Below are 25,675 nucleotides of genomic sequence, written 5' to 3' on the forward strand. Positions count from 1 at the left end.
AGGGGACTACACCTGGCTTGTCTGTGGGATTCAAATTGGTTAATGGTCCTTCCCTGTGCCAAGAGATGTTGGTCTACCTAAGAATCAAGGACACAGACAACTCCCAGGCGTAGCCCGTGGAACACTTTTATTAACTATAGCCTAGGTAGGAGGTCTACCCCCCTTTACAAACTAATTTCAATACAACCAATTAGAAGCATTTACTAAAGAGGACCTGTCACCTCTCAGTCAGGTTTAGTAACTACTTGCATTTCCCATGTAACAAGAATTCTGGAGCATCTATTCCTATGACTATGTTGTGCCATTCCTGTATTATTCCTGCTAGAAGTTTACAAATAAATTGTCAGCAGTCAGGCTAAGGCTACTTTGACACTTGTGTTCGCAGCGGATCCGTCTGGTATTTGTACAGACGGATCCACTCCAATAATGCAAACGATGGTATCCGTTCAGACGGAACCGTCTGCATTATATTTCAGAAAAAAGTCTAAGTGTAATTTGTATTCAGACGGATCCGTCCAGACTTTACATTGAAAGTCAATGGGGGGTGGATCCTTTTGAAAATGGCAACATATTGTGTCACCTTCAAACGGATCCGTCCCCATTGACTTCCATTGTAACTCTGGATGGATTCATTTGCCTCCGCACGGCCAGGCGGACACCCGAACGTTGCAAGCAGCGGAGTGGAAGCCAAACTGAGCCAGACTGATGCATTCTGAGTGGATCCGCATCCTCTCAGAATGCATTAGGGCTGGACGGATCTGTTCGGGGCCGCTTGTGAGCGCCTTCAAACGGAACTCACAAGCGGAGTCCCGAACGCTAGTGTGAAAGTAGCCTAAGGCTACACAGCGAGATTTGTCGCACAACATTTTTATAATTATAGTCAATGGTGTTGCACTGCAAAATGCTTCAACTGCGACACAACAGTTACAAAAATCCATCCAAGTTGGAGTTGCAGCATGTCGCACGTTGGGGGAATAACTGAAGTGCCAATGAAAGGCTAGACCATACTAATAATATATGTTTCACAGACGGAATGGAATTAAAACATAACTTTTAATAATGTATGATAATAAAAAAGACCACTAACATACATAGAAATGAACATAAAGGCACATGGGTCATTACATAGTAACAGTTTATAAGGCCGAAAAAAAAAGACATTGTCCATCCAGTTCGGCCTGTCATTCTACAAGTTGATCCAGAGGAAAGCAAAAAAAAAAAAAAACTGAGGTAGAAGCCAATTTTCCTCACTTTAGGGGAAAATAATTCCTTCCCGACTCCAATCAGGCAATCAGACTAACTCCCTGGACCAACGACCCCTCTCTAGTAGCTATAGCCTGTAATATTATTACACTCCAGAAATACATCCAGGCCCCTCTTGAATTCCTTTATTGTACTCACCATCACCACCTCCTCAGACAGAGAGTTCCATAGTCTCACTGCTCTTAGCGTAAAGAATCCTTTTCTATGTTTGTGTACAAACCTTCTTTCCTCCAGACGCAGAGGATGTCCCCTCGTCACAGTCACAGTCCTGGGGATAAATAGCTGATGGGATAGATCTCTGTACTGACCCCTGATATATTTATACATAGTAATTAGATCTCCCCTCAGTCGTCTTTTTTCTAAAGTGAATAACCCTAATTTTGATAATCTTTCAGGGTACTGTAGTCCACCCATTCCAGTTATTACTTTAGTTGCCCTCCTCTGGACCTTCTCCAGCTCTGCTATGTCTGCTTTGTTCACAGGAGCCCAGAACTGTACACAATACTCCATGTGTGGTCTGACTAGTGAATTGTAAAGTGGTAGGACTATGTTCTCATCACGGGCATCTATGCCCCTTTTGACGCAACCCATTATCTTATTGGCCTTGGCAGCAGCTGCCTGACACTGGTTTATGCAGCTTAGTTTGCTGTTCACTAAAATTCCTAGATCCTTTTCCATGTCAGTGTTACCCAGTGTTTTACCATTTAATATGTACTGGTGACTTGCATTATTCCTTCCCATGAGCATAAGGTCTCTTTCACACGGCGTTGCGGGAAAATGTGCGGGTGCGTTGCGGGAACACCCGTGATTTTTCTGTGCGAGTGCAAAACATTGTAATTCGTTTTGCACCTGCGGGAAAAAAATCACACATGTTTGGTACCCAAACCCGAACTTCTTCACAGAAGTTCGGCCTTGGGATCGGTGTTCTGTAGATTGTATTATTTTCCCTTATAACATGGTTATAAGGGAAAATAATAGCATTCTGAATACAGAATGCATAGTCAAATAGTGCTGGAGGGGTTAAAAAAAAAAAAGAAAAAAATTATTTAACTCGTTCGCGTAGCCGGCATCTCCTTCTGTCTCCTTTGCTGAACTGGACCTGGGGTGAGCATTAATTATATGAACAGGAACTGCGATGACGTCACTCCGGTCATCACATGTTCCATCACATGATCTTTTACCATGGTGATGGATCATGTGATGGAACATGTGATGACCGGAGTGACGTCATCACAGGTCCTGTTCATGTAATTAATGTTCACCCCAGGTCCTGTTCAGCAAAGGAGACAGAAGGAGATGCCGGGCTACGCAAACAAGTGGATTAAGGTGAGTTAAACAATTTTTTATTTTATTTTTTAACCCCTCCAGCGCTATCTTACTATGCATTCTGTATTCAGAATGCTATTATTTCCCCTTATAACCATGTTATAAGGGAAAATAATAATAATCGGGTCTACATCCCGATCGTCTCCTAGCAACCGTGCGTGAAAATCGCACCGCATCCGCACTTGCTTGCGATTTTCACGCAACCTTATTCATTTCTATGGGGCCTGCGTTACGTGAAAAACACACAAAATAGAGCATGCTGCGATTTTCACGTAACGCATAAGTGATGCGTGAAAATCACCGCTCATGTGAACAGCCCCATAGAAATGAATGGGTCTGTATTCAGTGCGGGTGCAATGTGTTCATCTCACGTATCGCATCCGCGCGGAATACTCGCCCGTGTGAAAGGGGCCTAATTCTTATTGAGGGAGAGTACAACTGAAAGAGTGTCAGAGGTACACCAGGGAGGGGAAATTTTCCCCAAGATGCCCTAGCTAACGCTGAGAACAGGGAATCACCCCGATAGTGGATGAACCCTGCACAGGAACCTACCCCTGGATTGCCATAACAACCTCTACACTGTCCCAACACATTTCTCCCTGTTGGGTTCATCAGGGGACCTAAAGAAAGTAATAAGAATACTAAACCAAAACAACAAGTATGCATGTTGCAGTGAGACATCATTGACTCTCACATGTCGCTGTGTAGCTGCACAGTTTTTCTGTCACGCGACACATGTTGCCATGTAGCCCTAGCCTAAAGGTACTGCTGGGTGTTACCAGTAGCGGGTGTGTCTGACTCTGTCCAATCCATGCTGCTGGTGTCAGACTGTGCAGGGACACCCACCCCCGGCCTAAATGGTAACACCAATCTGTACCTTTACTGCAGCTTCTGACAATTCATTCATAACTTCTAGTAGACAAAACAATGGAATATTACAACATATAGCCATAAGAATAGATGCTCCAGAACAGTTATTACAGTGAGGGACATGAACCAAGGTATTACAAAAAGTCCCATTTCTAAATGTAGTAATATCTTGCTATCTCAGCAGTTCCTCTATTTGCAAATACAGCAGAATCAAAGTTCCTTATAAATGATAGTTGGGAAACAGATTGAAGAAAACACAGACTATATACTTATAATTAAACATACGGAGGAAGTAGAAAAAAAAAATGGATGCTGCTTAACACCTAAAATATTGCTGACGTCATCAGTTCCTCTACTAGTAAGGGTACTTTCACACTAGTGTTATTCTTTTCCAGCACTGAGTTCCGTCCTAGGGGCTCAATACTGGAAAAGAACTGATCAGTTTTATCCTAATGCATTCTGAATGGAGAGCAATCCGTTCAGGATGCATCAGGATGTCTTCAGTTCAGTCTTTTTGCCATTTCAGGACTGAGAAAATACCGCAGCATGCTGCAGTTTTCTCCCTGGCCAAAAAGACTGAACACTTGCCGGAATGCCAGATCAGTTTACATTGAAGTGTATTAGTGCCGGATCCGTCATTAAGTGCCGGCAAAACGGATTCGGCATTCTGGTCTGTGCAGGCACAGACTGAAAAAAATGCCCCCAAAATTTATACCAGATCAGTTTTTCTGGATGACACCAGAGAGACTGATCTGCATTCGGATTCGTCTGACAAATGCCATCAGTTTGCATACGTTTCGCCGGAATCCTCTGTCGCAAGTGTGAAAGTACCCTTCTGCTGGTTAGCGATGATTGTTTCAATTGTCGGCCCATGTTCAGGGCCCATTAAGCATAAAGACTTAAAAATTTAGAAAACTTAACAATTAAGTACAATTAGCACAATTCATGCTCATTAACCATTTAATTTCTCACACACCATTGTAGTTCAGTCTCATCCTGATGGTGGAGTCCTGAACATTAACATTAGCTAATGTGAGAAAGGCCTTTAGATAGTTAGAGGTTACTTTGGGATCCTTTGTGACCTTGCAGACTAGTACATGCTTTGCTCTTGTCATGATCTTTGTTTGTCGACCACTCCTGGGGAGGGTAATAATGCTCTTGAATGTTCTCTTAATTGTACACAGTCGATCTGATTGGTGGAGTCCAAACTGTTTAGAGATGGCTTTGTAACCTTTTCCAGCCCGATGAGCATCAATAGATCTTCTTCTGAGGTCCTTGGAAATCTCCTTTGTTCGTGCCATTATACACTTCCACAAATGTGTTATAAAGATCAGACTTTGATAGATCCCCATTCTTTAAATAAAACATTTCACACACTCACACCGGATTGTAATCCCATTGATCAACACCTGACTCCAATTTCACCTTCAATTATCCTAAAGGTTCACATACTTTTACCACTCACAGACATGTGATATTAGATCATTTTCCTCAATAAATAAATGACCAAGTCTAATATTTTTGAATCATTTGTTTGACTTGGTCATCGTTGCAGAAATATAGAAACTTCTGAAGGGTTCAGAAACTTTCAAACACCACTGTAGTTTGGAAGCATGTCATGCATTAAAATCTAGCCTTACTCTCATCAATACATTAGAATCAATAACTGAAATATTATGGGGGGAGATGTATTATCTCCCTTGCACCTAAAAAGTCGCAAACTATGGGGGTCATTTATTATCCAGAAATACACCTATATTAGGCGTATTTCTGCTGGAGATTGAGGTGCAAAAGGTTATTTGCATTGCAATCTGCGACTTTTCTTGCTCACGGCAGGTCTACAAAAGTGGGCCTGGTGTGGACGGGGAAGGGGATTCATTCATCATTTTCTACGCCTGTTTTGGGGTCATAGAAGGGCGGGGAGTGGTCAGCCACCCCAACAAAGTTATCATCATTTACTCCAGTTTTCTGGTGCAAATGAAGCCAGAAATCTGTCATAGATTTCTGTTTAGATGCAAGGACTTCAGGAGGATACACCTAATTTATGATGAAGTGTGCACCTCGTCATAAATTAGGGGCATCCTCCAACGGTGAGGGGGATATCAAGACCGGTGCAGAAAGCGCCAGTCTGGATAAGTCTCCATCTATAGGTTTTAAATTTTGTCCTAGAGTATCTTGCAATTCTTCATCCACTATAGCCCTAAGCATTGTCACATGAGATTTCCTATAACTACTGTTGCTGATTAATACTGATGGCTGTTACAAACCAATGCACACACTAAAGATGCCCAATCACATTAGGCTACTTTCACACCAGCGTCAAAGTTTTCCAGTATTGAGTTCCATCATAGGGGCTCAATACCGGGAAAAAAACGCTTCAGTTTTGTCCCCATTCATTGCCAATAGGGACAAAACTTAACTGAACAGAACGGAGTGCTCCAAAATGCATTCCGTTACATTTAGTTGCGTTCGCAGACCGGAGAACAAACTGCAAGATGTTGTATTTTTCTTTCCATTCTGCCACAATAGAAAACGGATCCGCCCTCCACTGACTTTCAATGGAGTTAATGACGGATCCGTTTTGGCAATGTGAAAAAAAAAAGTTAAAGATCCGTTCATAATGGATCCGTTCATAATGGATGCAGGTGGTTGTATTATCAGTAACGGAAGCGTTTTTGCTGAACCCTGCCGGATCCAGCAAAAACGCCGGTGTGAAAGTAGCCTTAGGATTCTTTCACATTTGTGTTCAGCTTTCCGTTGTTCTGATCCGTCAAAAGAACAGATGTAATAAAAAATAACTGATCAAAATAGACAGTTCAGTTATTTTTTCTGTTCTGATGGATCAGAAGTGCGGAAAGCTCTACACAGATGTGAATTCAGCCTTTTTAGACCTATATCTGTGGGATTGGCCCCAGATCAAATGTGTATGGGGTGTCCTGACTCTCCCCTGAAGGCAGATATCAGTGGAAAGAATGATCAAGCATACTGGATTTCAACATGCCCAGTCCTTTGCTTCTACAGGAGACCGGCCACTGCAGGTGTAGGGCAGTTGCTTATTACCCTCTCTCCACATGGACATTTAAAGGTAGTTGGGAGAAATAAGTGTCTGCAAAAGGTTATTTAATCTGTATGCCCACCTCAAAACTGGGGCTAAATGGCAACATGTCTCATAAAAGTTGCATGACCCAAAGAATTTGTGCAACTTGTCTTCAAATTGCTGTTGTGCTATTTTAGAGCTGTTATTGCACTGTAAAAACAGATTGCCAAAAAGTCACAGACAAATGACAGTCCCATGCAACTTGCATTGTTGTCTATGATTGCATAGTCGTGTGTGACATGCAACCAAAAATCACTGCTGGGTTTTTGTGACTGTCGTGTGGCAGAAATACAAATAGATTTTCTTCTATACCCTCGAGTATGCAGTTATGTGAATGACTAGAGTAAATTATTTGCATTTCTAACGAAAATAGCAGTAGGTTACCTTGGCTGGTTCCAGTTAGAACCGTGTTCAGACTGCCCAGTGGAGCCAGTTCCAGAGCAAAGCATAGAGGATGGATGCTGATACCAATCAGGGACACGATGCAGGGGTGCTGCAACGAATGAAGCATGCTGGCCTCCTGGCGAAATTCGGAAAAGTTTCTCATAGCGTCCATAGCCTGCAAGTGCTTGAACATTGTATCTGTGTGAGAGGATGGCACAGAGTGAAGGCTGAAGACCAAATCAGATTCTGCACATTGGTAGAGAGCCACGGACACTAAGTTCAGTGACTGAATGTGAACTGGACAAATAATTCCAGCCACACACACCAAGTTCAGCAAAGGAGAAGCATTATATAACAGTGACTACTGTACCTTTGATGACTTCGGCGGAGGTCCGATATTTCTTAATCTGGAACATTTTTAATGCCACTGGCTTGCGTTTGTACACGGCTCTGTAAATAATGGTCCCGCTTCCACCTTGTCCAAGAATATTAGTGTTTTCTTCTGAGTATTCCAGGTCCCCGATATCAAGAAACAGCCTGAAGTAGCAGACAATTGACACAATAGTAAATATACATTCCCAATGACTGATGCCATACAAAACAAGCGCATTAGCTTACATGCCGCTCTTAATCCGGAGAATGATGCAAAATTACATTTTACCTGGATGGAAAATCTGTCATAAAAATCTCAGGGACAAGTTCCTGCAGGGGAGCAGGGTCCTCGGGGTGATTGGGACATTCCAAATAGTCTTTGTCTACAGCCGCCAGCACGCAGTCCTCCATGTTGAAGTAGTACGGCTCCTTTCCATCTGGTTCACCTTCCTGATGATGTGACAGAGCAGCACATGAGTTACAAGGGACATACTGTTCCATCAAAAGGGTCCCATCACTTTCGGTAGCTGTCAGGGCTGTAAAGCAAAAAGGTGGAAGTAGTTCAATGAAAAATAAAACCACAACATTGTATAAGTATAAGGCAACTCGTACCTACGCCGAATGTATCAATAGGATCCCATACATTTCATGCTAAGAGGTCCTTTTGGTATATGCCGAGTTTATATGCTTTGACATGTACTTTTTTTTTTACTTTACAGGAAAACTTCTGGTGCCCTTTCCTATATAGATGGATGCAGTAAGAATACTGTATACCACAACATGCAGCAACTGTTTTGTTTTAAATGGGAGTCAATGGCCAATGTAAGCTACTATATGGCTATACAGTGGCAAGAATACTTGCAACACATACATCCAACAGGACCGGACTAAACAAACTGTGTTTGGACATTGAAAGTGCATAATCATTTTTTTATATATATTTTTTTTAAGAGTAATCAGACACTTTAATTACTTCAGAAGGCCAAGGTACCTGGAAACCACTGATCGATCAGGGAGTTGACGTGGTCTGTGATGAATGCCATAGCCGAGAAATCTCTGACTTCTGACTGGCAAATGATCTTTATGCCTCCGCTCTTCTTCTTCTTCCAGTTAACATCAGATGACTCCACACTGAACAGAATGGTATACAGATATTTGACATAATAAGGCATAATATACACCTAGAAGGATCACTTTTTCCATTTTAGGCAGATTTATACTTGCATTTTTTTATTTTTACTAAAGAAAAGTAAAGAAAGGCTACTGGTGTAAATAACTATTGGTGCTCTTGCTCCATTACAAATTATTTTTTCCATAACCTATTTATCTGTTTCTTAGGATAATATCAAACAATGTTCAGGTGCAAAAATTATATAGCAGACAACCATGTTGTAGGCGAGTCCAAACTGACAGAAACGGGGCAACACCCCGGGCAGGGACAACCAAAGTAGGCAGGGCCAGCAACACCATAGTGCAGCAAAAAATACTGCTCTAGGAGAACCAAATAGTGCAGTACAGCATAAAATACTGTCACCCTCACCACAGTATTCAATCCTGAGGACGGCGATACAGTTGAGTTCAGGAGGGCACCTGCAGCCGTTGGCCAGGTTCATAGGTACCTGATGCTCCTAGCATTAATTAATGCAGAGAGCATCAGATCATTATGTACCCAGCGGCCATGTGGAAGGCTCATGCGGCCCCCTGGACATCAGCTCATTGGGAAATTTGCCTGTAGAGTTTATGTTGTCCACCTATGCACACAACTGATCCATCAGTACAGCTGAAGTTACGTGTAATATAACCTTCATTGCAGTGGCTGTTGCCGCATACCTCAGGTAACCACCCTCAAAAGTAACCATCAGCCCCTCTTGCCAGTAAATGGTCTGGTTCCTCTTCACCCGGAAGGTGCTACACCGGTTTCGCTGGTTGCCTGTGAAGCTGTACACGGTAGACTTCCTGGTGCGTGGCTTTGTATTTTTCTTGTTCTCAAACAGCTAGAAAAAGAAGGGTGAATATGTAATGTATACGAATGCCAGAGACCTGACCAGAAACCAGATTAAATCATAAATGTCTGTCTGTCTAATTGTTCTTCTGTTGCTAACAATTAGGAAAAAGTTCTAATTGTAAGGCCACCAGTTATCTCCTGGGTGTTTTATAGTCCTGTATAAAAGGCGCCAAGGCTGCGTTACTGCTCCTTATAGAGGTATTCATATATTAACAGCCAAGGATGGGATCAGATCCTGTCCTGTTCACTCAGGAAAGCTTTTCTCAAAACTTGCTTCAGGAATGGCCTTTCTGATCCCATGAGAGTAAACCTGATCCTGTCCTTAGTGCTAAATACACTGTATGGACTGCACTATTAGACGCAAAACAATTCCTTCATAAAACTGATCACAGCGGGTGACCTGTCATTCCTAAGTTGACTACTTGTCATGTTTCCTAAACTTGTGGTGTTTAATGTAATATCAGACCACAAAGTGAGACATATCCCACTGTTCACAAACTTTTAGGAGAGGTCTGTACTCTTACCTGAAGATCCATCTCGGACAAACTGATTAACATCCGAGCGATGAATCTTTGCCAGAATCCTACAGGAACAAAACTCATCTTGAACACCCTCTGAACAGTGTTACCAGTAGACTGCTGTAAGGAGTGAATATCCAGGGCGGGCTTGGCTGGCAGGAGGTGAGGTAAGAGGTAGCTGTAGGATACAAAGCACCATCTATAATTAATATTTACTGAATCTTTTCCCATACAACTATATAACAATCTGCTCAGCTCCTCCTGCTCTATAACATACAGCCTGCACATCAGACAACATATTCTATGTGACAGGTTTCCTTTAAAGGCATTATCCCAGGGATGTCAAGCTCGTGGACCTCTAGCTGTAGCAAAACTACAAACTTCCATCATGCCCGGACTGCCTACACCTATCAGGAGATGCTGGGAGTTGTAGCTTTGCAACAGCTGGAGGGCCATGAGTTTGACATCTCTGGTTTACCCTATCGGGGACATTTATGGCATACTGATAGGATTAATGTCTGTCTGACAGGTGTAGGTTCCACCAGCAGTGAATGGAGAGGAGACAGTGCTGGGGCCCTGTTCTGGACATAGGAGTGGGTCCCAAAGGTGGGATCTGCGCCATTCCGATATTTATGGCATATTCTAGCAACATGCCAAAAAAAGGCCCAGATGGGACAACTATAATCTATTAGTATTGTAAGAAGGTACCTGGAATAATCGTGGATGGAAGGCATGTGTCACCAAGGTTCCTGGCCTCGGTGAAGTAAGAGTCAGTATTTTATGTGTCAGCAGCAGCTATTGCTAATTGACACCTTGAGATTTAGCATGGCTGTCATAGCTGATCCAGAATGGCTCTTACTGGGAAGTAGTCGAAGTGCTGGGTGGGTGACTACTCCCCATGTTCCAGGCTGGGTTTTGCCAGGCACTGCCAGGTGTGTGGATTTACCTCCCTCTGATAGTGGAGCTCAGGAGTCTGTGTGCTGTGAACGGAGGGCTGTGCTGGGATTTGAAGTTTGAGTCGGGCTGGAGGACTCAGGCCCCTCTAAAGGCGAACAGGCCGCCTATGGACTTGATGAGGCTGAACTGCTAACAGGGTGTGATGTAACACCCAGGAGAAAAGGTGACTTATTGTTTATGGACTTTCCTTGTATGTGAACAAACACCAAGCCAACTACGTTTTGTGATACACCTTATCTGCGTTTTGTGATACACCAGTGTGTGAATAAACACCGCTGTTTGATTCAAGAACTGTGTACTTTGCCTCTACACTGCATCCGCTAGTCCTAACTACCAGAGCGAATCCCCACAGTATATAATGTCTTAGTATAGACAAAACAACCAAGTACAAATATTTAGCTAGTAGCCATTCTTACATCTTGCACCATGAATCATTTTTAACAATGGGCGTTCCTTTAAAGCCTGGGAAATGGGACATGTGTTTTTTGTTATCGCTCCAATTCTTTTCAAACTCCAATAAAAGCTGCAAGCGAACATCACAAAATGCAGTTGCTTTTAGCTCAGCATTCTTCTTTTCCAGAACATAAAATTTCCATTGTCCTTAAATGTCACCAATTTTAATTCAAAAGGATTTCCAGAGTTACATGATAAAGATGAAAAAATGCTCTTCACCATATTACATTGCTAATGCTAATTTTAATTCATAATAGGGGCCACTGGACTTTCATTCATAAAAAGGGCTGATCTGATATTGATGACCTATCCTGAAGAGAGGCCATCAATATTAAAAGCCTGGAAACCCCCTTTAATTAGGCCACTTGACTGTCATATGGCATATTACTAGTACACCATTACGATACCCATTTGTCCAATGTGCCCTTATGACAAGAGTGCAACGTTCTCCACGTTACTAAAGGTGCTGGTTCATGGCTACAATATTTGCTCCATCCTTCTTGCAAACAAGTGTCCGCAGCAGATGTGCTCCATGAAGTGACACCAGTTTCTTCTGCAGGGAAACTAAGGATTCATATGGTAACAACATACAAGTGACATATGGCGGTAACAGCTAATCTCCTTAGACCTGCGTTAAGAAGATTACAAAACCTAAAATTCATCTCTGGTGATAAGGAAAGTAATGGGTGAAGGATAAAGGGTCTTATTAGAAGTGGTGATACTTGAGATTAAGTTCTCATCATGGAATAATGATATAAGGACCATATACAGCGGAGGATGTGTTAGCATCCCCTTGTATAATAATGCATTCAGCCAGTGCCATAGCTAGGGTGTCTTTCATCCAGTAAACATTCAAACTGAATGGGAAAAAGCTGCAATTTCCTAAAGTATAGTGTTCTGCAGTATGAACCAATGTAAGCAAAGAAGTGGCTACAGCCCCTCAAAAAGCTGATCAGCGGAGGTAGCAGGAGTCAGATGCCCATTGAGCTAATATTGGTTGCTTACCCTAGGGGCTGTAATAATACACCAACAGATTATCTGACCAATTTACATCTAATCAGTCCAAAAGATCTGTGTGTGTAAACGGCCATCTGACCAATGATTGGACAGAAAATCTGTCAGATAATCTATTGGTGTAATACAGCCCTAAGGATAGCCAATCAATTTTAATAGCAATACAGCAAGACATACACTGAGACATGAACTGTAGTTGTAGGATATGAGGAAATTGGCAGATTACAAATGTGAGCTTTCAAGACAGACAATTTTTTAAATTTCCCTTAATGATTAAAAATACATTTGTCTTGATTAAAATTTTCCTATCATTTTATGTGTACGGCTCCTATGCATGTATATTGGCAAAAAAAATATAGGATGGGTGAAAGGGGATACGACAGCACAATCAGACTACACAGTTTGATTGTAGTCTGTTACCATGGAGATGGTAGTAGGAAAACTTTAATCCAGACCATCTGCTAAATTGCTTCATTTCTCATTTTAGATTTAGTGGGACAATAACATCTGATTGGAAAGGTGTACATAAGGAGAGAGCACTAACTAAAACGAATTGTAATAATTAGTGTTTGACACAGATGAACTTGTTCATGTCCTTTACTCCCGCTGAAGACAAAAACACACATAGTTGTATGTACCTATTGTTGGCCACAGGAAGGGCAATCTCAAACTTTGCCAAGAACTGAAAGTACTGTTCTTCAGTCTGCTTGGTGAAACCAGTTCCAACTAGCAGCATCCGAAGATCCTCGGCTTTGATGACCCCATTTCTTGCCACAGATTTGGAGCTTTTAATGTTGATGATCCTCTCCAGACATTCAGACAGCCAGACAGGATCCAGGAAATAAAGGTTTCGTAGTCCATGGCTGGTGTCTGGAAAGTGAAGCAAGGTGCCAGTCTCTATAAGAAATCCAATTGCTGTGAAGAACAAAAAGAAATAAAATATGAGACAACGGTATAATATACTAAGTGCTCCTAGATAATGAGAACATTCAAACATCTCAAGTTGCTTTTTCTACCTGCTTGCATGTCCTCATAGTCTCGAATGTCATTCCCAGGGCTCTGCTCTACGATCTGCTCTATCTGCTCATCCGTCAGATACTGGACCTCGTCCTCGTGAGTTCTTATCTGCTGTTCTCTCAGTATTGCTTCCTGCAGATTCAGATAGCTTTTGGGAATCTGTATCAAGAAGAGAAGTATAGTTACTTTTAGGTGACCACAAGGACAATTTAAAACTATATTATAACAGCTTTCCTTAACCGCTAGTGATTAGTCTATGAAACTGTCAAATACTCAAAAACATCCACACACTTAGGCCTCATTCAGACGGCCGCAAAACACGGATAACGCCTGTGTGCAGTGTTCCGCAATTTGCGGACCGCAAATGGCTGAAACCATTAAAGAAAATGCCTATTAATGTCCGCGGACAAGAATAGGCAATGCTCTATCCTTCCCGCGGAATGGAACCACAAATCTTTTTCGGCCCCATTGAAATGAATGGGTCCGCATCCGTTCCGCAATTTTGCATCTGAATAGGCCTTTGTAACAGGATACATTTATGAGGGGTTACCTGGAATTACCACAATTTCTCTCTCTCTCTCTCTAAAGGGCAATTTATACGGGCTGAGAATTTGTAGATTACCCAATGAACAAGTGAAACGCTCGTTGATTGGATAATAGATCATTTGTGCGTACACAAAAATCATCATTTGCCGGAGGCAGATTGCGCTGTGTAAACAGGCTCTGCTGCCGGCAAACAACGAGTCTGTATGGGGATGAGAAATGGCATTAGTGGTCACGCCTCCCCATACTGTGGAGCGGATCGCTGCATGTAAATTGTCTCCTCCACTGACAAGCACATGATTTCGGGAAGGAACACTTCCTTCCCGACAATCTACCGCTGTATCATCCTGTGTAAAGGAACCTTAAACTTAACTGAATTAGTAGTGTCTATTAAAGGTGCGGTTTCATCAAACTGAAACCCTTTAATACAAGGCTCTGGCTCACAAAGGAAAATCTAGAGAGGTACCCACCCGTAGGAGGCCCTATGGCCTTACACAGCATGCATGAGGTGGATGGTAATGTCACAGAAATCAACAAAATCTTTTACTTTGGCATCTTGGTTATGTATAGTTAAAGGGTAACTGTCATATTCTTTTTATTTGCTAGTTTATTAGAGCTAGGCATGTATACCCGAGTTAGTCTGTCAATGATTGCCCAAAAATCTGTAATTACCATATAATAACAGCTTTCATAAATGTCCCCTGTTCATTTCCATTTGTCTCTTAAGGCCTCATGCACACGACCGTTGTTTCATTCTGTGTCCGTTGTTCAGTTTTTCGTGATTTTCTGCAGACCCACTGACTTTCAATGGGTCAGTTGAAAACTCCTGCTAATGCACCATTTGTCATCCGCGTCAGTGATCCGTGGTTCCAGTCCGTCCCAAAAATATAACCTGTCCTATTTTTTTTTTTACGGAAAACGGTTTGCGGACCCATTCAAGTCAATGGGTCCGTGAAAAAACGCAGAGGCACACAAGATTGTCATCCGCATCAGTTTTTTTTCTATCATTTGCATGGCAAACTTGACTTAGACTTTTTTTTACTTTCCTTCATGTCTGATGGTCCGCCAAAAATATAGGACGACACACGGAAACAAAAACGGACACGGATCACGGAACAACGGAACCCCATTTTGCGGAACGGAACACAACAACGGTCGTGTGCATGAGGCCTAACCCTTAGGATACCAGAGTTTTTTCGTTCCTGGTGCTATAACTTTCTTATTTTTCCATTCACATATCCATATTAGGGCTTGTTTTTTGCAGGACAAGTTGTACTTTTTAAGGCCACCATTTAATATGGCATACAATGTAAAGGGAAGTGAGAAAGAAATTCCAAATGGGGTGGAATTGAAAAAAAAAAAAACGCAATCCTCCAAATTTTTATCGTTTTTGTCCCTATGGCGTTCCCTTTGAAGCAAAGCTGACCTGTGCCCTTCATTCTCTGGGTCAGTAAGACTATAACGATACCACATATGTATAGGTTTTATTTGTCTAAATACTGAAAATGAAATGAAAACGTAAAAAAAAAATTTTTTTACATCACCATATTCTGACCTCCATAACTGTTTTATAGTTCTGTTTACCGAGCTCTGTGGGAGCTCACTTTTGTGGGACAATCTGTCGTTTTTATTGATGCCATTTTAGAGTGTGTGACTTTTTTATCACATTTTCTTAAATTTTGGGGGGTAAGAGAAGCGATGAAAAAATGGCGAATCAGTCATGTTGATATTTTTTATGTTACACTATTCGCCATTCGTATTGGAAAAATATATTTTTACATTTTAACAGTACAGGCATTTTCAGATGTGGTGATGCCCATGAGGTTTATATTTTTATTATTTATGTAGGGGGATGATTTTTTTTTATATATATATATATATATATATATATATATGTTTTTTTTTTATAATTATTTTTTTTAACTTTTCTTTATGTTTTTGCAGCCACTCTAGGAGGCTACAGTGTTATATAGTTAATACAGTTGAAAAAAGACATAAGTCCATCAAGTTCAACCAAGGGTAGATGGGGACGCGAATCCCATTCCCATGTACTTTGTTTTGTTTATAGATTATTTCTATACTCCCATAGGTTGTATAGTATTATATCAATAGTTGATTTCCTGCTGGCCAACATAGCAACTGCACCTCTAATATGCTGGGTCTCTTCAGAGAGACCCAGCCTATTAGAATTCATTACCGGCATCCCCGATCACCACAATGGAATGGCGCTTCTGGGTTTTTCACCCTTTAGATGCCATGATCACAGCATCTAAAGGCTGTAATGACTGCTATCGGCATCATTACCAGTCGCGGTCACAAGTTGCGGGCCTCTTCTGTTTGAAACAGCAGAGACCCGCCAGCTATGGCACCCATGGGTGGCGACTACGTTTAAAGATCGATTTTTAAAGATCGCTCTAGCGCCGCATATGTATGGTGCTTGCAGCGAAAGGGTCTCCAACTCAATGTAAAGAAAAAAAAAAAGACAGAGGGGCGGTCCTTCACACTGCATGCCTTTGTATAGATGGTATCAGGCTTCAGAGTGAAGAAGCTTGTCTCTCAGTAATCCAATCCGATTGGGAAGTGAGGGAAGGCTGTTTTGCACTCAGAAAAACTGGCAGTGGAGCTATCTTGAGAAGATTCATTATGAAGCGGACTTAAAAACTGCAGTAACTAAGGTAAAAGCTTAAAGGGGTTCTGCAGTTTGTTTAAACTAGTGATCTATCCTCTGGATAGATCATAACCATCTGATTGGCGGGGGTCCGACACCCGGGACCCCCGCCGATCAGCTATTTCAGAAAGTAAACAGGCCTGTGCGTGGCTAAGCTCCATTCAAGTAAACAGAGCTTAGGCTACTTTCACACCTGCGTTCAGTTGTCCGCTTGTGAGCTCCGTTTGAAGGGGCTCACGAGCGGCCCTGAACGCAGCCGTCTGGCCCTAATGCATTCTCAGTGGAGGCGGATCCACTGAGAATGCATCCGCCTGCCAGCGCTCAGCCTCCGCTCAGTGAGCGGACACCTGAACGCTGCAAGCAGCGTTTGGGTGTCCGCCTGGCCATGCAGAGGCGAGCGGATCCGTCCAGACTTATAATGGAAGTCAATGGGGACGGATCCGCTTGAAGATGACACCATATGGCTCAATCTTCAAGCGGATCCGTCCCCCATTGACTTTCAATGTAAAGTCTGAAGGATCCGCTCAGGCTACTTTCACACTTAGAAATTTTTCTAAGTTATAATGCAGACGGATCCGTTCTGAACGGATGCAAACGTCTGCATTATAGGAGCGGATCCGTCTGATGAAACATCAGACGGACCCGCTCCGAACGCTAGTGTGAAAGTAGCCTCAGCCACGCCCAGGCAGTTGATACTAGTCGTGACGTCACTGAGCCTGTGGTAAACAGTGAGAATGCCGCAGCACTGCTGGAGCGCCGCTGCCTTCTCAAACAGCTGATCGGTGGGGGTTCCGGGTGTCGGACCCCCGCCGATCAGATGCTGATGATCTATCCAGAGAATAGATTTAAGGAAAACAGAACCCCTTTAAGGAAAACAGTGGTATGTGACGAAACTAAAGATTGCTTTATGCATAATGCTGCTGCAGCAGTAACATATGCTAAAATTGATTTTTGATGAAAACATGACTAAAACTTTAAGGGCTATTTACACCGTAGGGGCAATTTTTTTATTATTGCATTTTACTCATTTTGGTATAAAATGATCTTTTTAATTGGTCTTTTTATAAGACAGCTTTCAGTTGCAATGCATTTGCAAACTAGAAGGCCCTCTGTTTTACAGTGACTCTCTGAACTCCGGAAGCTCATTGAAGCTAAATCCTTATCAAACTGATAAGCCACAGTGAGTGTTAATGAGCTGTCAGGAGTTGAATGGTAAGGGCTACATATTAAGCTGTCAGAGCAATTCTATGTAAAACACAAAGCATGCTAGTTTGCAAATGCACCGAATGTGAAAGCTGTATCAGAAAAAGTGAATTTTTTTTTTAATAAAGAACGATTTTTTAGACCTAAATGAGTAAAATACAATAATAAAAGAAATTGCTCTAGAAGGTGTCCATAGCCTTTAATTCATAACTAATGAATAATACCATCCTGGTACCAAGTAGTCTTAGGTAATAACCTGGTCACATGTATAAGTATAGAAATGTGTGTTGTAAAAAAAAAAAAATCAACATTGGAATAGTTACGAGGTACAAAAATAATAATGGACAACAGAGGCAGAACAAGGCACGGGCTATACTGTGATTTTTTGTAGCGCTACTGATTGATTTTTAACTAAGTGAGTGACAGTTCAGTTCGTAAGATTGCATACCACCTAATATTATCCCAGGGACTGCAGCTTGATAGGAAAAATCAATTGGCAGAGCTACAAAAAGCCGCAGTGTAGCCTAGGCCTAAGGGGTTGTTCACATGACCGTGCCGTGTTTTGCAGTCCGCAAAACACGGATTCCGCCCGCGTGCCTTCCACAATTTGCGGAATGGAACGGACTGCCCTTTATAAAAATGCCTATTCTTGTCCGCAAAACGGACAAGAATAGGACCAGACTCATAATTTTTGCGGGGCCACGGAACAGAGTGATGTCGGCATCTTTTGCAGCCCCACTGAAATGAATGGGTCCGCAACCGAGCCGCAAAAAATACCGGCTCAGATGCGGAACCAAACCACAGTCGTGTGAATAAACCCTAAAGCAAATGGATTCTAAGACTAGATACTAAAAAAGATTTGCCACCTTACCAGCCTTCCAACCAGCTTTTGGGACCCAATCGTGCTGCCTACATCTTTCATATTGCAGGCAGCATAGAATATCAACTGTCGTAAGCCGTCTAGGCCTTCCAATGTCTTGCAAGAAAGTTCACTGTGAACAAAAAAGTTCCAAGCATTACGTGTAAGCTGTTATCAGAGAGAACACAAGACAGGCTGCAAGCTATTTTAATAGGGCATATGGGATACACTCTACCAGAAACTCTTTCCTATAAAAAGACTACCTTATTAATAAAACACATCACACAGAGCATTGTACCTATATTGATGGTCTAATATTAGATACTCACCAGAAGAAGACACATTTTACAGGGTTATGCAAGGTCAAATGGGATCATGTCTAATATGTTATGAATATTTTATTCAACCCTGTAAACCTAACCAACTATTAAAGTATCTAGGTCAATTTGTATGAGCTAAAAGATATGGATTAGAACATAAAAGAGCAACCATTATCTCAACAGGGTCAACTAAGGACAGAGAACTGCCAATATCAGTAATACTCACTGCAAATGCTTGATAGTAATATCTGGGAATCCTGTGGCTCTAGACCCAGAAGGAGAGCGGCAAAGAGCCAAAACATAGGCACGAAGAGTGGCGACTCTCTCTAAACGAAACTTGGTTTCAATGAAGTCCAGATGTGTTCCAACTACTAAAACCACAGCATTGGGAGCTTTGGCCTAAAAGAAAAAAAAAAATAAGAATATAGGAAATACATTCCTATAAGCATGAACATGGTGTATAATGCCTATCATCCATCATTTCTGCTCACCTCAATGTTCAGAAGCCAGTACTGGAGATTACTCACAGCCTCCTCCCCCAGAGCCAGGTTCCATACCACTACGTACAAGGCCTTGTCAGTAAAGAAGCATTGGTTCACTGCTGACATTGTTGAAGAACCTCCCATGTCCCATACATGAAAATGCACAGAATCAACCTACTTAAAACAAGAAAGCAAATGAAAGCAGGAATAAAGCAAACAATGCATCTATTAATAATGTTTTCTATAAGCAGAAGAATGTGTTGGATAGGCATGCACACAAGACTCAGAACACCGATATTTGTATGTATTTTTGTCTAAAAACATAGTTAGTTACTTGCCGATAGTCCATGGACTCGTCTTCTGTAGGATTATATAAAATAAAGTAGCAGGGAGGAGAAGAAATCACAGCCACAGGCTGAGCACTAGATGAATTTCCTGCATGCCACCCATTAATAAACCAGTTGACAAATGGTTACCTTTGCTATAGTCCCCACAGGTTTCTGCAGCTCCCACCGGGTAGTACGAATAGTACTTTCTCCTTGCATCTGCTGGGACACTTTCCCTGTCTGTAGGACCTCAAAAAGGGTAGATTTCCCTTGGCGTGGTGGTCCAACAATGATCATCTTGACAAGTGGACACCTCTCTGCTTTTCTCAGTTGAGCACGCAGATATGCCAAGATGGTCACAGGTCCTTTACATAACAAGATGTGTAAGCATATATACCACCTATACATTAATTATAACGTTTAGCAATAAGCCATTCACCCTCTTTCCGGATCTCTTCAGGTAGGTTTGTGATGTTCAGGTCTTCAAGGTCTAATTGCCATAAAGACGCAAGCTGTCCAAGTTCAGGAGGAAGTTCCCTTATTCCTGGGTTACTATAAAAAGAAAAGAAAGAGGCACTGTACTGTACTTTGGAAACATATGCATCGTCCTATCAAGGGTGCTAGTCACTTTGGTCTCATAGCCAAGACTAATTTAGACCTCCTTTACGCACAATGGGGGTCATTTGCAAACATATGAACGCTACTTTTGTGGTGCATATCGGGTGCAGATTGTGTTGCATGCCATGTTGTGGCAGAATCTGTGACATCTACCCTGCTCACGCCGGGTCTAAAAAAGGTGGCGTGCCGGCCCGTCTCATTCATCATTTTCTATGCCTGGTTTAGACCTAGAAAATGGGCGATATGTAAGACAGCAAAGAAGCCGTCTTACGTTTAGATTTGGTGGTGGATGCGGCGAAGTTTGGCAATCCACTGCCAGCGCAGGGGCTTATTAAGACCAGCGTCTAAAATGAAAATGAACATTTTTATAATTTACTCACATCAACTAATCTGTATTCCTTTTATTATAGTCCTACTAACAGTAATTGCTACATTCCACATGAGATTGAAAAAAGCAATGTGATATGATGTAATGGAGCGAGAATTTATCACCATCTTAGACTTGTACTGTACATAAAGGTCCCTTTACATGGGCTGATTATTGGGTCAATTATCGGGAAGGAGCTTTCCTTGGAATGCTTGATCCCAATTAGTGCCCTGTGTAAGGGCTGATTCACAGAACCGTGCTTTATGATAGTCAATTCCTATCTGATTGAGAGTTTGTTGTACTGTGTTCACATGATAAGGCGAGTACAGTACAATACACCCATGATCTGACAGGAACCGACTGCATCATAAGACACTACAGTCAGCTGGAGTTAGGGGAGCTGCGGTCAGTTGGAAGGAGGAGTCCGACACACGGACCGTGTTTTCAGACCAAGCACGGTCATGTGAATCAGCCCTAAAGGAGCTGCCAATCACCAGATACATGAGCAAATGCTTTTTCATCAGGGGATAGCATTGGTGACGCTGACACCATTATTTTTGTAACAGGGATCTGCTTTCCAGAAACAATGATTCTCTAGGGCATGAATGATCAACAGCCATAACCTGACGCCATACAGAGCAGATAATTACTGCTAATAAATGCAGCTTTCTCCTCCTCTGACGAGCAGGCAATTATCGGGAACAAATGGTTTGTTCTACATTATTGCCCGCTAAGTCGGTCTGTGTAAAAGAGGCTCTAAGATAGCCGCCAGGCTGAAAGCTTGTTCAAGTGGCAGCTAACACTCCCCACTCCCTCACATACCTGACTGTTTTAAGAAGGCAATGGCTTAATGTTAATCCCAAAGAAGAAAAGGATCGGGCAGCTAAAATCCAAAATGCCAGATCTTTATCTCCCTCTGACCTGTGCCTTTGAGAGGCCCCCATACACATTAGATGAGCAGCTGAAATCAGTGGGTTTGGCAAACCTATATCTATATGTGTACGGCCAGCTTCAGGACCCTTTTACATGGCCCGATTTCAGGCCACAACAAGCGCCGGGTGATGTTTAAACCCAGTGGTTTGGTGCCCGTTTAAAAGGCCTTTACACAGGCTGATGGAAAGTTCATGGAGGACGAACAATCGTTAGCACGATCAGTCGTCTCCCATACTGGTACATTATGTTTACACAGAGAGATGTGCAACCAACCAGCAAGCATTTCAATACTTGCATAGACAACCAACTGCTTTATGTAAAAGAACCCTTAGTAATGGAACTGTCCCTGCTGGACACATCTACAAGTAAGCCCAAAAAGCCTGTGACACTAAAGGCACTACTTACTTTCCCAGGTAGAGCTCCGTGAGACTCTTCAGCTGGCACACTGACTGTGGAAAGGCATCAAGCTGGTTATCATTGAGGTATAAAACTTCCAGAGATTCTTTCAGACTTGAGGGAAACTCCACAGAGAAACCTAGAATAGAAGCGTGTAACATATGCGGCCGTTCTATTTTCATATGCCATTCAGCTGTGAGAGTACCACATGTACCTGCATCAGTCCCTGTTCGCGTCCTAGATTTGGTAGAGAAAAATGGAACCCGCCTGGTCTTGATCCCCTCCTCATTTCTGCAAAGCAAGTGAGTAAAGTTCCACTTATAAATCATAACTAGCAGTGGATATATCGTAGATTAGTAGCATTCATGAAAGACGGCATGCACTTGCCTCATTTAAAGGATAACTGTCATATTTTCACTCAAAATTAAATTTTTATATATGTTGTTGCTGCTGTGGTGATAATCCATAATCACTAATTATTGTGTTCACATAGCACTTGTTTAATAAGATTCCGTCCATAGCAACCGCTCCTCACAAGACTTCTTTCGGACTATCTTCTCAAGATGGCCGCCGATGCCCTTACCCTAAGACCAAGACCTCCCTCCCTAACTACCCAGAATTAATTTGGCTCATCTCGGGAACGCGCAGCCTCACCCCAACCAATCGGCTTTCTCCAGGCTTAAACACTCCCTCTTCCTCCTGAGTAGTTGATCGCAAATTTCTATCGTGAATATCGGCACTATCCCGGTCCGATGGGGCACGCTCGCAGTGTCTGGGACTGCCCACTACTACGTCCTCCGTCTTCTGTATATAGAAGATGGGGGACGGAGGACACCTAGCAAGGCCGTTTTAGCCGCACCACTGAAATGCCTGGGGGAGGAAAGAACGTGCTGCAATTACTGGGTAATTCAACACCTATACAAAAGTATTAACTAGGGAACTAAGGTAAACTTAGTCAGACCAAGCCAATTACATAATAAATAAATATATATATATATGACAGTTACCCTTTAAAGGGTTTCTGTCATCAAAAACTCTATCAAGCTGGCTGACATTAGTGATGTGCTAATGTCAGCTGAACATAACTATTACTTACACCTCCCAGCGTTCCGCCGTTATTGCTAAATTATTACTTTTATAATATGTAAATAAGCCTCGAGAAGCGGGGAGGGGGGGGGGGGGCGGGGGTAAGGGCGTTGCTCCTGCTCCTAGAAGCTCCAATCTCTCACCACTTGACACGCCCTGGTAAACTTGATTGACATCATTGGTCTCCTCCAGCCCCACAAATCCCGCGCCTGCGCCATCCCGTTTAGTGTTCGGCACAGGCACAAAGAGGAATCCGGTGAGCATCCTTCACTCACTGCGCCTGCGCTGAATACTAGGGGACACCGCAGGGCTGGAGGAAACCAAGGATGTCAATGAAGTTTACCAGGTGTGTCAAGTGGTGAGAGAATGGAGCCTCTAGGAGCAGGAGCAACCCGCCCCCCCCCTGCTCCTATAGGCTCATTTACATATTATAAAAGTAATTATTTAGCAATAATGGCGGCACGCATGGAGGTGTAAGTAATACAGTTATGTTCAGCTGACATTAGCACATCGCTAATGTCAGCCAGCTTGATACAGAGTTTTTGGATGACAGAAACCCTTTAACTACAATAGCCATAAAAAAACATTCAGAAAGTATTCGGAACCTTACACTTTTTCATATTTTGTTATGTTATGGCCTTGAGCTAAAAACAAAAAAATCTAGTTCCCCCCCTCCCCATCATTCTGCCCTCAATACCCCATAATGACAAAGTGAAGAGAGAACGATAGAAATCTTTGCCAATTTATTGAAAAGGAAAAATGAAAATCTTGCACTGAAGTACTCAGACCCCTTACTCAGGACTTAGTTGAAGCACCTTTGACAGCGATTACAGCCTCCAGTCTTCTTGGGTATTCTTCTGAGAAGTTTGACAGGGCTCAGGCTGGCCAACTCAAGGACATTTACAGAGTCGTCCCTAAGCCACTTCTGTGTGGTCATTATCTTATTGTAAGGTAAGCCTTCAGCCCAGTCTGGAGGTCCAGAGCACTCCATATCAAGTTTTCATTAAGAATATCTCTGTACTTTGCTCCATTCTGCTTTCCCTCAACCCTGACCAGTCTCCCTGTCCCAGCCACTGAAAAAACACCCCCACAGCATGATGCTGCCACCACCATGTTTCATTGTTAGGATGGTATTGGGCAGGTGATGAGCAGTGCCTGGTTTCCTCCAAAGATGACTCTTAGAACTGAGGCCAAAAAGTTCAATCTTGGTTTCATCAGACCAGAGAATCTTGTTTCTCACAGTCCGAGAGTCATTTAGGTGCATTTTTTTGGAAACTCCAGACAGGCTTTCATGTGTCTTTTACTGAGGAGAGGCTTCTTTCTGGCCACTCTGCCATAAAGCCTAGATTGGTGCACTGCTGCTTGACCTTCTGGAAGCTTATCCCATCTGCACATTGGATATTTTTGACCATTGGGTTCTTGGTCACATTACTTACCAAGTCAGATTACTTCGTTTAGTGGGGCGGCCAGCTCTTGGAAGAATTATGGTTGTCCCAAACCTTCCATTGGGTTCTTGGTCACATTACTTACCAAGTCAGATTACTTCGTTTAGTGGGGCGGCCAGCTCTTCGGAAGAATTATGGTTGTCCCAAACCTTCCATTAAAGAATCATGGAGGCTTCTGTGCTCTTGAGAACTTTCAGCGCAGCAGAATTTTTGTGTACCCTTCTCCAGGTCTGTAGCTACAAAATCCTGTATCTGAGCTCTACAGGCAGCTTTTTCCACCTCATGGCTTTGTTTTTGCTCGGATATGCACTGTGAACTGTGAGGCCTTATGTAGACAGTACTGTGCGTTTCCAAATCATGTCTAATCATCTGAATTTACCACAGATGGACTCCAATCAAGATGTAGAAACATCTCAAAGATAATCAAAAGAAATAAGTGGCCCCAGAGCTAAATTTTAAAAATCTGAAACCTATGTTCATGGGAAATTTTAGTTTTTCCTACTTAATAAACTTGCAAAAATGCCTAAAATTTGTTTTTTAACTTTCTCATTATGGGGTATTGAGTGAAAAGCTTGAGTTTCTTGTTATTTTAGCACAAAGTTGCAACATAAGTGAAAGAGTCTGAGGACTTTCTGAATGCATTGTAATAAAAAAAGTGATTGTCAGATTTATTTTAATTCTGGACTGTAATAAGCAATGACCAACCTTCCTAGCTGATTCCTGGATAAATCCAAACACTTGAGAAGCTTGCAAGTCCAGGTGTCAGGAGGTGGCAATGAAGTAAGTTGGTTTCCGAACAGCTTCAAACACTGTAATGCCTGGGGGAAAAACAGCAGCAACTCAGGTGTTTATATTACAACTTCTGTGAATTGATATAATACGCTCACCTTTTTCAAAAGATATGAATATTGATAGTGCTCTTCATAACACTAGGTCTAGGCTTCTTTCCCAATAATATTGGCAAACTATATAATTAGATCGCCATCTTGTGGTGACCTGTGTGTACTACAAAAAGACTAGACGGGGAACATACGGTATGTGGTGTAGGAGGGAACAGAGCTGGGCAATAAAGAAGAGGAGACGACTACCCCTTATACCAACGATGACGATGATGTGGGCCAACTTATTGACGAGTTAGAGAATGCACCCATTC

At 42.4% G+C, this 25,675-nt stretch overlaps 1 protein-coding gene across 1 annotated transcript in view; it reads right to left on the reverse strand.

Moving 5' to 3' along the window:
- The window catches only part of LRRK1 (leucine rich repeat kinase 1), a 121,139-nt gene that overhangs the window by 23,233 nt on the left and 72,231 nt on the right, over positions 1-25,675 (reverse strand). The window contains exons 11-26 of the mRNA XM_044279409.1: positions 25,228-25,340; positions 22,206-22,282; positions 22,001-22,130; positions 20,117-20,229; positions 19,828-20,042; positions 19,361-19,525; positions 19,096-19,268; positions 18,562-18,682; positions 13,276-13,435; positions 12,898-13,174; positions 9,842-10,013; positions 9,143-9,306; positions 8,304-8,443; positions 7,602-7,848; positions 7,311-7,477; positions 6,941-7,138 (exon numbers count right to left, since the gene is read on the reverse strand). Of these exons, the coding sequence (XP_044135344.1) occupies positions 6,941-7,138; positions 7,311-7,477; positions 7,602-7,848; positions 8,304-8,443; positions 9,143-9,306; positions 9,842-10,013; positions 12,898-13,174; positions 13,276-13,435; positions 18,562-18,682; positions 19,096-19,268; positions 19,361-19,525; positions 19,828-20,042; positions 20,117-20,229; positions 22,001-22,130; positions 22,206-22,282; positions 25,228-25,340 (2,632 nt within the window). The remainder of the gene's footprint in view (positions 1-6,940; positions 7,139-7,310; positions 7,478-7,601; positions 7,849-8,303; positions 8,444-9,142; positions 9,307-9,841; positions 10,014-12,897; positions 13,175-13,275; positions 13,436-18,561; positions 18,683-19,095; positions 19,269-19,360; positions 19,526-19,827; positions 20,043-20,116; positions 20,230-22,000; positions 22,131-22,205; positions 22,283-25,227; positions 25,341-25,675) is intronic.

The sequence above is a fragment of the Bufo gargarizans genome, chromosome 2 (genome assembly GCF_014858855.1).
Source record: "Bufo gargarizans isolate SCDJY-AF-19 chromosome 2, ASM1485885v1, whole genome shotgun sequence".
Lineage (NCBI taxonomy): Eukaryota > Metazoa > Chordata > Amphibia > Anura > Bufonidae > Bufo > Bufo gargarizans.